Source organism: Pinus tabuliformis, chromosome 3_1 (genome assembly GCF_031772625.1).
Source record: "Pinus tabuliformis cultivar Carrire ecotype Pingquan chromosome 3_1, CPIR1, whole genome shotgun sequence".
In the NCBI taxonomy this organism is placed as follows: Eukaryota; Viridiplantae; Streptophyta; class Pinopsida; order Pinales; family Pinaceae; genus Pinus; species Pinus tabuliformis.
Genome location: NC_142301.1, coordinates 920,371,997 through 920,384,954, shown reverse-complemented (window position 1 = coordinate 920,384,954; position 12,958 = coordinate 920,371,997). Strand labels below are relative to the sequence as shown.

The following is a 12,958-nucleotide window of genomic DNA, read 5'->3' as shown; positions in this document are numbered from 1 at the left end:
ATTTCATCCTTGACTCCATATGCCTAAAGGACAAGGCACTACTCCAAGTCATTGGTGATCAATCCTAAATTTTCTCCATAATTTTCTTTTTTAAAACGGATCCTTTTAAGGCTAGGCCGAAAATCTAGGGGTTGCAAAGAACTTTTAGGGAGGAGACTTTTTGGTGATTTGAGAGCCTAAACATCAAGCTTAGGGTCTAGGCTACCTATTCTCCAAGTTTGGTGGGCATCCACTCAAATTTCATCCATAAAATCTCTTGCCCTAGGTGTTGCTCTAAGAGGGAAACCCTAGTTCTTTTCCCCTCAACTTGAGGACTTTCTTAAAGGTTGTGAGCTTAGTACTTGTTGAAGTAAATCACAAAAAGCCTCTTCTCTCGGGCCCTGACCTTATGAATACCTATTACCATTGAAAAACCTCAAAAACTTAGCTCTTGTGCCTTCTTTTCTAGGAAGTTTCTTAAAGAGCGATTTGCTTCTTTGAAGCTTTGTACCTTCATTGAGCCTCTCTTTCGAATGAACTCTAACTTGATCACTTCGTACCCTATACCTAGCATATATATTCTAAGTGATCTCCTTCCTACCGGGATTCCTCCCATTGGGGAAAGTACATAAAGTGTTGAGGACCTTGGTTGTGGTGACAATGGGTCATCGTCCCATTGTTAGCACTTAGTCTAGCTCTTTGTCTTGTAGGGTTTCCCTCTCCAAGGCCTACTAGATTTTGTGGTAACATAGACTTAGTAATTTTTCATAAAATGTTTGTTAATTTTAGGATAACAATGGTATGTTCTATGCTTAGAGCAATTTTACTTCAATTTTCTTTGTTAGCCCAATATCATATCTAGTATAGCAATCACATCAACATGATAGTAAAATGCAGACATAACATAAACAATAACAGTAGAAGACAAGCCAACACAAGAGGACACAAGATAGGGCACTAGCCAGGGACAAACCCCAATGTGGGGAAACCGTTGATCAATTCTTCTTATAATTCTTCAAAAGTTCAGCAGAGAGATAGAGTAAAATTTACAATATTCACTTGCCCAAACTGATCAGTCAAAACAGCAGAAACAGAAAGCTCTAACCAGAAAGTAAGCATTGGTCAACAGGGATGAAAGTGACCTCCAAAAACAGCTCGGTCAACTTTGGTCAACTCGGCCTCCAACAACAAGATAATGCAGCCCAAAACAGTCCGAAAATAACCAGTCAAATATGGTCAACAAAAGTCAACACAACAACTTGAATTAGGGCAGTCAATGTTGGTCAACACAGAGGCCAAACTGCCTCAGTTTTTGTGCCCATAACAGTGACTTGCCAAACAAAAGTCTACCTCACAAAACTGAAGTCAAACAGGGTCAACACTGGTCAAAGTCAGCCTCCTGAAATTTTGGTCTCCTAAAATTTCAACCTCTTGAAATTTCGATCAAATATGGTTAACGCGGCAGCTAGAAAAGACAGTCTTCCTTTCGAACGTGTGGAGAGAGAGAGGCCCAAAAATCTGTACCCGGTCAAGATGAGAGAGAGAAAGATGAATGATACGAGATGCCAAAATGAGGAGGAGGCACCTTGTATTTATATGCAACGTTGAAGGCTAGAGGAGGCTAATTTGATGGCTGGCCTACCTTGACAATTTGTCCATAATCAAAATAAATTCATAACTTCATTTGTACATGTCAAAATGGGATGATCTTTAGATCAATCCTACACCTTTCGGAAAGAGGAATTCAAGAAAAATATTAGCTACCTCATAAGAGCTGTCTAAAGTGATGTTTGGCCCTAATTGCCAAATTTAACACTCCCTCTCAACTAGGGAGAACATCACCTGCCAAACTGTCTAATAATTTGTACCATCCCTGTCACTGCACTACTCAAAGAAGAAATGATCGAGAATATATCATACCGTTCCCCACTGACCCTGAGTCAGCCTCCAACAACAGAGAGTGTGTAATACCACTCTTAACTGACCCCTAGTCAATTTTCATCGATCCCAGATCAATATCAACATCCTATCATAGGGAGTAGGGTAGTATATGATGCGTCCATCGATAGTACTAAGGTCCCTATCCTCATTTCCCTACTCATTGGCCAGATGAGAGGTACTTCCCATTAGTCTCGGACTACATGGGTAGGATCTGCCGGCAGGAGAAGGTGAACCATTCATCCTACTCATATAGGGGAGGGTGAACCACTCAGCCTATGCATATGCCACCATGGTGTATCACAAGTGAAGGTGAACCATTCACCCTATACACAACGCACCACTAGGGGAGGGTGAGTCACCCTATGGTCACTCATTGCTCCAAGAAGTACCCCAAGCCCCTCGAAGCTTCCAGAGCTCAACATCAATCTCATACGAGACCCTCATAAGAGGGTCTCTCCACGACTCCAAGTCGTTCACGAAAGGTTAAGAATTTGACCTTCCCCAAGGGGCTTCGTAAGAATATCTATGACCTGATCATCAGTCCCAATATGACAGAGCCTTATTGCTCCCCATTGTACCATATCCCGGATAAAGTGGTACCTGATATCAATATGCTTAGAGCGGTCATGAAACACGGGATTCTCAGAAAGACGAATCCCACTCTAGTTGTCGCAATAGATCACGGTGGTATCCAGCACATGTCCAAACAGCTCACTAAAGAGCTTCCTCAACCAAACAGCTTCACAGGAGGCCATACTAGCAATAATGTATTCGGCCTCAGCGGCGCTCAAAGCAACCGACTTCTACTTCCTGCTCATCCAAGATATTGAAGCAAAACCTAGAGAGAAGAAACATCCAAATGTGCCTTTACGATCCACCACACTGCCAACCCAGTCAACATCAGAATAACCATGGAGCCTCACATTCCTGGCAGTGTAACTCAATCCACAAGTGATTGTGCCCCAGAGATATCTCAAGAGACTCTTAGCAGCAATCCAATGTATATGATGAGGCTCTACCATAAACTGACTCAATGTGTTCACTGCAAAACATATGTCCGGACGGGAGTCCACCAAGAACATCACGGCCTCTATGAGTTGACGATACTCAGAATGATTTCCCAAATCAAGCCCCGCAGCACTTCCGCATAACTTCTTGAAGTTAAGTTCCATCGGAGTAGTCACGAACTTGCAATCCAACATCCCAAATCTTTCAAGTAGCTTCACAACATATTTTCCTTGAGAAAGGAAAATCTCCCCTAGCTTTTGCTAGACCTCCAACCCTAGGAAGTAATGCATCAGTCCTAGGTCCTTCATATCAAATTCGGAAGCCAAATCTCTCTTACATTGATGAATAAGAGGGTCTGCACCTGTCAGAAAGAGATCGTCCACATAGAGTACCAAGATGAGAGGTTTATCATTCTCAACCTTAAAGTAAAGGTTTAGATCAACTTCACTTCTTGTAAATCCCAGCTTCATCAAATAGCTATCAATCCTCTCATACCAAGCCCGGGGTGCTTGCTTCAACCCATAGAGGGCTTTCTTCAACCTACATACATGTGTCTGACGATCTTGAACTTCAAACCCCTCAGGTTGTTCCACATAGACTTCCTCCTTAAGTGAACCATGCAAGAAGGCAGTCTTGACATCCATCTGGTGTAGATTCCATCCTTGCGAGGCAGCAAGGGCTATAATCGAACGGATGGTGGTGTAGCAAGCAATGGGTGCAAATATCTCATCATAATCTACATCTTCCTTTCGAGAGGAGCCTCGAGCAACAAATCTGGCCTTGAACTTCTCAACACTTCCATCAGCACCATGCTTGATCTTGTAGAGCCATTTAGAGGTCCGGGGACCACATCCCAGACATCATTCTTCATAATTAACTCGTACTCTTCGTTCATAACATCCTTCCATACTTGTTGCTTCACATCTTCTTCGAATGAGCAGATTCAGACTGAATAATAGTGCTCATAGCAGTTAAGTACCCTTGGTACCTATTAGGCTTCTTGCTTTCGCGAAACTTCCCCCTCGGTGCAACATGTCTCTCGGCATCTTTGAGAGTTTCCCTCAGCCATGAGGGTCTCCTCGATATCATGATCTTCTTCCCTGTTTGGTTTTCCACCAAGGATTTGAAGGCACGGAACCATGAGAATATTTCGTCCTTCTTCTTCAAGAAATATATCCAAGTTTTGCGAGAGAAGTCATCCACAAAGACAACATAATATAAATATCCTCCTAATGATGTCACAGGCAACATACCAGATAGATCAGAATGAACCAATTGCAAAATGTCTGTGGTCTTGCTATCACTTGAGGGGAATGGTCCCCTTGTATGTTTTCCCTCGGCACATCCCTGACATACACCTTCATGCTCTATTTTGAATTTGAGCATACCTGTAACCATCTTCCTTGCATCGGGTAGAGCCTTATAGTGAAGATGAGCAAACCTCTGGTGCCATAGTTCGGATTGAAGAGATGTGTCGCAAGACATGGCTCCCAGTGGACTTCCTCCAACTTGATATAAACTGTCAACCCTAAATCCAAGAGTAAATGCTTCTTTGAAATTTCTTTTCCACACACGTACCTTTCCATCGATGAATGCCACCTTGAATCCTTTGTCTTCCATCGTCGAGATAGACACTAGATTCTTCTTTAGATCAAGTACATATAGTACTTCTTGAAGATGAACGGTGTTACCTTGATTCAATTGAAGGGTAACATTCCCAACTCCCTTCACGGGATAGGTGGCATTGTCTCCAAGGATAATTTCCAAATTTGTATCCTTCTCTATCAGATTTGAAAGAGCTTCCTTGTACCCGGTGAAGTGCCTTGAGGCACCACTATCAATCAACCAATTTCCCAAAGTATCCGAAGGAGAGGCAGTAGAGAGGGCAGATATAAGATAAAATTCATTTTGCTTAGAATTTACAACATTAGACTCATCATACCTGGAGTTTCTTATTCTTTTAAAAGCTCGATCATTTCCAAGTTGAGTAGCGGAAGCATTCCTTTTCCCTTTGTTGTTGAACCTGCCATTCCTTTGATTGTTGTTGTTGCCCTTGGAATGATTGTGATCATCATCATGAGATGTGTCCCTTCTATTTGGACACTCCCTGGCATAGTGACCAAACTTGTTGCAAATGAAGCATCTTCCCTTCCTTCCATTTTTGAATCCCGGTCTTCCTTGACTTTTCTTCTTTGAACCTGCATTGTTCTTCCTCTTGGCATGAGCGGAGAATGCAGTAGGATTATTCCTATTTGAAGGCATCTCCAATTCCATCATCCTTGTTTCTTCTTGAGAACATCTAGTCAGCAATTCTTCAAAACCTGGAATTTTGTCATTATTGAGAATAGTAGTGTTGAACACATGCCGTTCGGGAGGAAGACCTCCAAGGGCCATGAGAGTGAGCTCCCTATCAGCAATAGCTTCACCAATCAAAAGAAGATCATTTTTTATCTCGGTAATCCTCATGAAGTAGGATTGAATATCCTCACCTTTTCCCTTCTTTATATCCTTCAGCTTGTTCTTGAGCAAAAGAATTTGATTTGCATTGCTAGATTTGAACATGCCAACCAACCTGTAATACATCCTTTGATGTATTCAAATCGGAGATGTAAGCAACTAAGTGCTTATGAATAAAATCCCTGATGATCTTCTAGGCTTTGACTTCACCCTTCTTGTACTTTGTCTTCGTAGCAGCCGGTGCATTTGAAGGAGGTTCTGGAATCTTTCCTTGCACATAATCCATGATATCTTGCTCTTCTAAAATCAAATCAAGGGACATCTTCCATGCATGATAATCAGACGTATCATGAAGCTTATCATCAGACTTGAAGTAGGATGTGGAGGCCATTGAGACTTGTTCTTGATCAGTGATTGCTCCTCTTAGTGATTGCTCTTCACTCTTGCTTGGGCTTTGTCTTCACCTCAACTCTGATTCCATGTTAATTTTAGGATAACAATGGTATGTTCTATGCTTAGAGCAATTTTACTTCAATTTTTTTTATTAGCCCAATATCATATCCAGTATAGCAATCACATCAACATGATAGTAAAATGCAAATAGAACATAAACAATAACAGTAGAAGACAAGCCAACACAAGAGGACACAAGATATGGCACTCGCTAGGGACAAACCCCAATGTGGGGAACCCTCGATCAATTCTTCTTATAATTTTGCAAAAGTTCAGCAAAGAGAGAGAGTACAATTTACAATATTCACTTGCCCAAATTGATCAGTGAAAACAATAGAAATAGAAAGCCCTAACCAGAAATTCAACGTTGGTCAACATGGCTGAAATTGACCTCCAAAACAGCTCAGTCAACCTTGGTCAACTCGGCCTCCAACAACAAGATAATGCAGCCCAAAACAGTCCGAAAATAACCAGTCAAATCTGGTCAACAAAAGTCAATGCAGCAACCTGAATTAGGGCAGTCAATGCTGGTCAACGCAAGGGTCAAACTGCCTTGGTTTTTGTGCCCAAAACAGTGGCCTGCCCAAACAGAAGTCTCCCTCACAAAACTAAAGTCAAACAGGGTCAACGTTGGTCAAAGTCAGCCTCCTGAAATTTCAGTCAAATCTGGTCAACACAGCAGCTAGAAAAGACAGTCTTCCTTTCACACGCGTGGAGGGAAAGAGGCCCAAAAATCCGTACGCAATCAAGATGAGAGAGAGAAAGATGAATGATATGAGATGCCAAAATGAGGAGGAGGCACCTTGTATTTATGTGCAACGTTGAACACTGAAGGAGGCTAATTTGATGGTTGGCCGACCTTGACAATTTGTCCATAATCAAAATAAATTCATAACTTCATTTGTACATGTCAGAATGGGATGATCTTTAGATCAATCCTACACCTCTCGGAAAGAGGAATCCAAAAAAAATATTAGTTGCCTCATAAGAGTTGTCCAAAGTCATGTTTGGCCCTAGTCGCCAAATTTAACAATGTTTCACTACCAGGTACAATTTCACCACTAGGGGGTCGACTTGGCTCACATTATCTAATTTAGTCCACAATTTCCTTTACTAATAGCCCAGTATGGTCAACCATCAAGAATAGTAAACAATAGTAGCTCAGCATCCCACTAATTTGTCCTTAGAAGAATTTGACTTGCTCCATGGAAGACTCAACTTAATGAAAGGAAATCAACTTGGTTCTAGGGGAGAATAATTGAATTTGCAACAGCTACTTTCTTGGTCCATAACATAATTTCTTGGTCCATGAAGTCTCCAATGGCTAGATGAAACACCCAATGGCTAGTTGACTTCACCAACAACTAGCTTGACTTTACTTTTTCCCTTTACTAACTTGATTCGGCCACCTACTCACTAGATCTCCAATGTCCTTGACCTTTCGACTATTCCGACACATGGGGAAGACTAAACCAAACATTATCTCAACCGGGTCTCTCTCAGAATCTTCATATCTTGCCTATAGTTGCCACACCATCCTGTGCCTCCCACATCATTTGCCACATGTGCCAGTTCAATAATGCCTTGAAGAATTTTGGAAGCCTGACACTTGGATATTGTTCCTCTCGTTCGAGTAATTGTTTACGATGTAATGCATGCATCATTCTGCCCAACGCTGCCCCTATTCTGCCACCTGGACACCCATTTGATCTATTGACCAAGTTTGAACGAGTTGTAACTTGCCACAACTTCCTCTGGTTGGTAAAATTCAACATGGCATGGATTCTTCTCATCAAACTAAACAATCTGAGACCAAGGTGACGTTTTGAGCACTGTGACCACTTTGCAGTGAGAATCGTGAACTGCCTCGGGAAATGTGAAAAGTTGTCAATATGTGACTGCAAAGCATGAGAGTTGTCTAAGAGGCATTGCACAAAAGTCAAGGCCACCAACAAACTCTATAGACTTTAGTTGTGTGTTAAGGCATAGGTGCCCCTTGAAGCGAGCCGGATTGGGCCATACACCGGTGGTCACCTCTACAAAAGCAAGCTCCCATAAAACCACGAGTCCTCAAGTAGGCTCACCGAAGACCCCCCATCCTATACAAGACGGAAGGAACCCGAAATGAACTGCAAGGGACCAACCATGGTCCAAGCAAGACAACAAAATACAGACTATGGTCTGACCAAGACAACAAAATACAAATAATGAGAACAAGACACGGGCCTGTGATAGCTATTACAAAAACTCACATGGTTGTTACAATGCTTTGACTTGTGACCTTGGCATTACAATGGTGGTGATCACTGATAAGTGCTGCAAAAGTTATTGTGTACCCCTGCTGACATGAGAGGTAACACTTCCCACTCTCTCTCCCTCTCTGTTGCTCAACTACTCAAGTATATTGAAAGCCTCTACCTTCCCCTGCCTTTATAGTTTTAGTGGAGACTCTATTTTTAAGATTACTCTTAGTCTAAGTCATGCATGACATACAATTTTAAACTCAACTACTAAATATTAGACTTTCACTTTTTTACTAAAGCAAATTACAAAATATAATATTTTTTCCAAATATAGAATTACTTTTAGAAAATACTTTTTGAAAGATCTCGAGATACTTCTGGCACGTTCATATTAAACATGTGCAGAGGTTCCTGTTCCAGCTATAATTCTCAACAATAACCTACTTGTACACACAAATTATGCTATTCCATTCTATTTTGTTGTACATGTTTGAACTTTGTCCTTTTCTATATCGGGGGAACTCTTGTGCCCCCGTATTATTGTACGACCCTTTGTCATTGGTGTAATCACTAGTCTGATTGACCTAGTTTGGTATTTAGTGGACATTAACATAAATTTCATTTCCTTGCTTCTGTGAAGGAATGCTACAGTGATGTAATTGGTTTCAGCCCAAAGGTCAATTGGCCCCAGAATGTTTCAATAAAATTCTATTTCATTTTATTCTATTCTGTATCTTTTTTTGTTTATATAACATTTGATGCAACACTCCAAAGAACATATGTAAAAATGCATAAGATCTAAACAACTATCTGTGCAAAACCATATTCAATGATTTTGGGAATCCATCTCCACACCTCTATAACGAAAATTTTCATAGCAAGTGTACCTTTCATATTGCCTACTTCACATTTAATGCTATCCTCTAAACAATTTTTGAAAGAATGAACCGAGATGTACTTTGATATAACAGACCATATCCAATAACTTTAAGATATCTGGACACCTTGGTTGTTGCATGTATTTTCTATATCACAAGATAGCAACATCTATTTAGGCTGATAAAGTACAATGATATATTTAAATACACGGCAACTCTTTAATTTCGAAGTGTGTGTATATTGAAAATGAGAAACTTTGATCTTTACCATGGATTACTGTTGCTCCACAAGGGATTTTAAAAAATGCAAACTAGTGTAGAAAGAAAGATATTCTATATGTTCAAGTGGAGTAAAGATTTTGTCAATAAGTTACCCCAAATATTGATTGTTCCAAATAGCCTGCAGTTAGAAGATTCCATGCAAAAGGTACAGTCCTGCAGAATCATCATAAAAGTAAGAAGTCTGTAATTCATATTAAAGAAATTCTTTAGAATATAATGACACCATACAGTAATTAGCCTGGTACAACCAAAATTTTCATTCATTTGTACCACAATATTTTTTATAAGCATTTGTTTGTTTTAGATATCATTAATTTTAGATAGAAGTACTCTGGAGTCTGGGTCAACCTCCTATAAACTTGTTTGATATCTATCTTAGGCTTAATCTACTATGTTTCCTTAAGTGTATAGACTCTAGAGTTTACAATAGTCAACAAAATGTGAGGGGACAAATAGGTTGTTTGTAGTATACCCAAAGTATAGTACTAATATAGTATAATCTATAATAATATGACTTAATACAACATCTAATATGATAAAATCCAGTTATAAGATATATAATTATTATTATTTATTATTAATTAGGACCCTTCAGGTCACAACCATTCATCGAAACTCATCTCTCCAGCATTATATAAAGAGATCACATTGTTCAATTGTAATCGTCACTCTCATCTTAATAAACATATTTCTATCAATTTGGATTATATGGTTTCATGCCTTTTTCTTATGATTATTGACAGCCCCCATCAGTACTGCAAGCTCTCTGACAAATGGTGTAAGAGCAATTTATTTGCTACCCTCTGGCCAATTTTGTTGCCAGTCCAATAAAAACTGACTTTATATCCACATGATACACAGATATGCATTCATACAATTAACCTGCAGATAAGATAGAAAATGCCAATCAAAATTTCTGATCTGCATAAACACAACTGCAGAATGGAGAACTCAAGAGTCTAGACACCAGAAATCAGAAGATTAGATCAGCCCTGAAAACAGATAGAGACTAAATCTAATAAATTGCCAGCATGAATATCGTGGGAAGCAGACAGAAATTTGGAACGGGAACCACTATCTTCTTATTCACACAATACTAACGTTACAATACTGTCCTCAACAGACTATAATGGCTTCTCACAAGCCTTACAAACTTCTTGGTAGAAACAATCTACTCAAGCTCACTATATATAAGCCTATGTAGTGTGCCCCGCCTTACTAAGTTAAACTCGACAAGAGAGGAGCAGTTACAAAATAATGTCTAATAACATCATCAAAGGAATCATCTACCACATGTTACAAGTAATCTCACCTCAAAGGATGCACCTTACTTAGCATGTGTAGCTCCCATCATAAATGTGCCATAATGTGTAAGGAAATCTGTCATAGCTATCATAGAATCTGCCATAAGCTTACACAGACCAAAAATAGAAAATGCAGCATCATAAGTGTTGATTTGGCAGCTCAGGCACAAATTCCCTCCTTTGGACAGTCTTCCTCATCCAGAGAAGACCCTATTTGCCCTTGGAAGAATTTAATTTGGTCAAGGAAAAATACATTTTTAATGTACAAACCCACATGTGCACAAAAGTTCAGGTCGGCCTAGAAAACAAATTGGGTCTCCTAAATCCCATATAAATACACCTCAAGGTACATCACTTTGGAGCATCCTCAACACATTCATTTCTTCTCTTCTATGGTTCGTACAGCTCTGAAAATTGCAGGTTCTTTTCACACGTGCGAAGAGGAGGAGGTCTCTTTCTGTTAGCCGAAGTTTGACTTCTGTTTGGGACAGTTTGACCAGCTCATTGACCAACTTTGACTTGTCATTTTGACTTGTTTTGACCTGATTTGGATTTGTTTTTGGAGGCCGCAGTCTTTGGCATAGAGATTGAGGTTTTATGGGCAGTTTGACTTTTGACTGCAAACTTTGACTGCAGGGAATCTGAAGTTTGACCGTGGACTTTCTCTCTCTTTTGACCAATTTCTTGCTTACTGTTTTTGATGGGTTTGCCTGATCTTTGAAGGCCAAGTTTGATGCTGCCTTGACCGAGCTGTTTGGAGGAGTTTGAATGTTGACTTGAGGTCTGATTAGGGCATCTTTGACTTCTGTTGACTGTGGCAGAATTGCAGACTTCGACTTGTTGACCAGATTTGACTTTGAGGCTCGTCTATTGGATGTTGGTTGATTGGTCTCTTGGATAGTCAAAGAGTTGAGTTTGACTCTTTTGTTGATGAATTGAATCATTGTATCTCTCTGTTGAACATTTGATGACAATCTAATAGAAGAAGAATTTGAAAGGGTTTTCCCCCTTGTGGGGTTTTTCCCTGGACTAAGTGATTGTAATAGCATAGAACAGTGGAAAATGAACGTGGGATCAGAGCTAACGTGAAGACAAGCCCAAGGAATCAAGAGAAAAGAGCAATCATCTTTGGAAGAAGCTAAAGGAGCCTATTTGACTTAGTCAAGATGTCTACCTCCTACTTCAAGGATACAGAGAAATTGGATGACTCATCAAATTTGCTGCTTGGAAGATCAGGTTGGAAGTCATTCTAGATGACAATGATGTTATGGAATATGTGGAAGGAAAAGTACCTGAGCCATCGGAAAATGCTCTCACTGCTGCCAAGTCCAAATACAAGAAAGGTGAGCTCAAAGCCAAGAAAATTCTTATTGATTCTTTGAAAGATCATTTGCTTACTTATGTTGGAAAATTGAAGAAGTCTAAGGATATCTTTGATAAGTTGGTTGGGATGTATGAGGTCAACAATTTGAATCACATCCTCTCCTTGAAGAATCAACTCAAGGACATTAAGATGAACAAGGGGGAATATGTGCAATCCTATGTCATGAGGATATCCCAACTAAGGGATCAATTGCAAACTGTTGGTGAGCCTATATCTGACAGAGAGTTGGTGTTGGTCACAATTCAAGGTCTTCCTCTGATCTAGGAAACCTTCATTACTATTATTAGCAATAATGACAAGTTCTCGACATTTGATGAGCTCGTTGGCAAGTGTACTCAAGAAGAAACCAGGATGATCTCCAGAGGGAGGATTCAAAAGCATGAAGAAGGAGAGCCCTCTACATTTACTGCTCAAGACAAGAAGAGTAAAGGAAGAGGGAGACCATCTGATCCAAGAAAACTTGCCCCTAAATCAAAGGACTCAAATAGAAGATTAAGGAATATTGAATGCTACAATTGTCACAAGCATGGTCACTATGCTCGAGACTGTCCAAAGAAGAGAAATGCTCCAAGGTCCAATTACAAGAACAATCATACGTTCACCAACAACAGGTTCAATGATAGAAGAAGAGGAGATGACAGAAGAAGAAGAGATGCTCTTGATGATCGAGAAGAAGGTCGTCGTCCTCAAAAGATATCAAGGAACTCAAGGTATGAAAATAATGCAGTTGCTACTCAATCTGAATATATTCTTATTTCTATTATTTCCAGTTCTTTTCCTCCAGATTCTTGTGATAGTTGGTTGGTAGATAGCAAGGCTTCTAGACATTTCTCTGGGTATCGAGAAGTCCTTTCAAATCTAGTTGAAAAGGGTTTTGGTTCTGTCAAATTTCATTTAGACTCTGGGGAATTCGTTCTTCTTCATGATGTTATGTATGTTTCGAGATTAAAGAAGAACGTGGTATCTATATCTACCTTGGAAGAAAAAAGGATGAGAGTAGCCTTCATAAAAGGAAAGGTCCTCACCTGG

The 12,958-nt window shown here is 39.9% G+C and overlaps 1 protein-coding gene across 2 annotated transcripts in view; it reads right to left on the bottom strand.

Annotated features, from left to right (window-relative positions):
• The window catches only part of LOC149190750 (rhomboid-like protein 19), a 157,705-nt gene that overhangs the window by 120,425 nt on the left and 24,322 nt on the right, over positions 1-12,958 (bottom strand). For both annotated transcript variants that reach the window (XR_016256018.1, XM_089412250.1), the window contains exon 3: positions 9,334-9,394. Coding sequence is in view for 1 of the 2 variants with exons in the window: in XM_089412250.1 (XP_089268376.1) it covers positions 9,334-9,394 (61 nt within the window). In the remaining variant the exon portion in view is untranslated. The remainder of the gene's footprint in view (positions 1-9,333; positions 9,395-12,958) is intronic.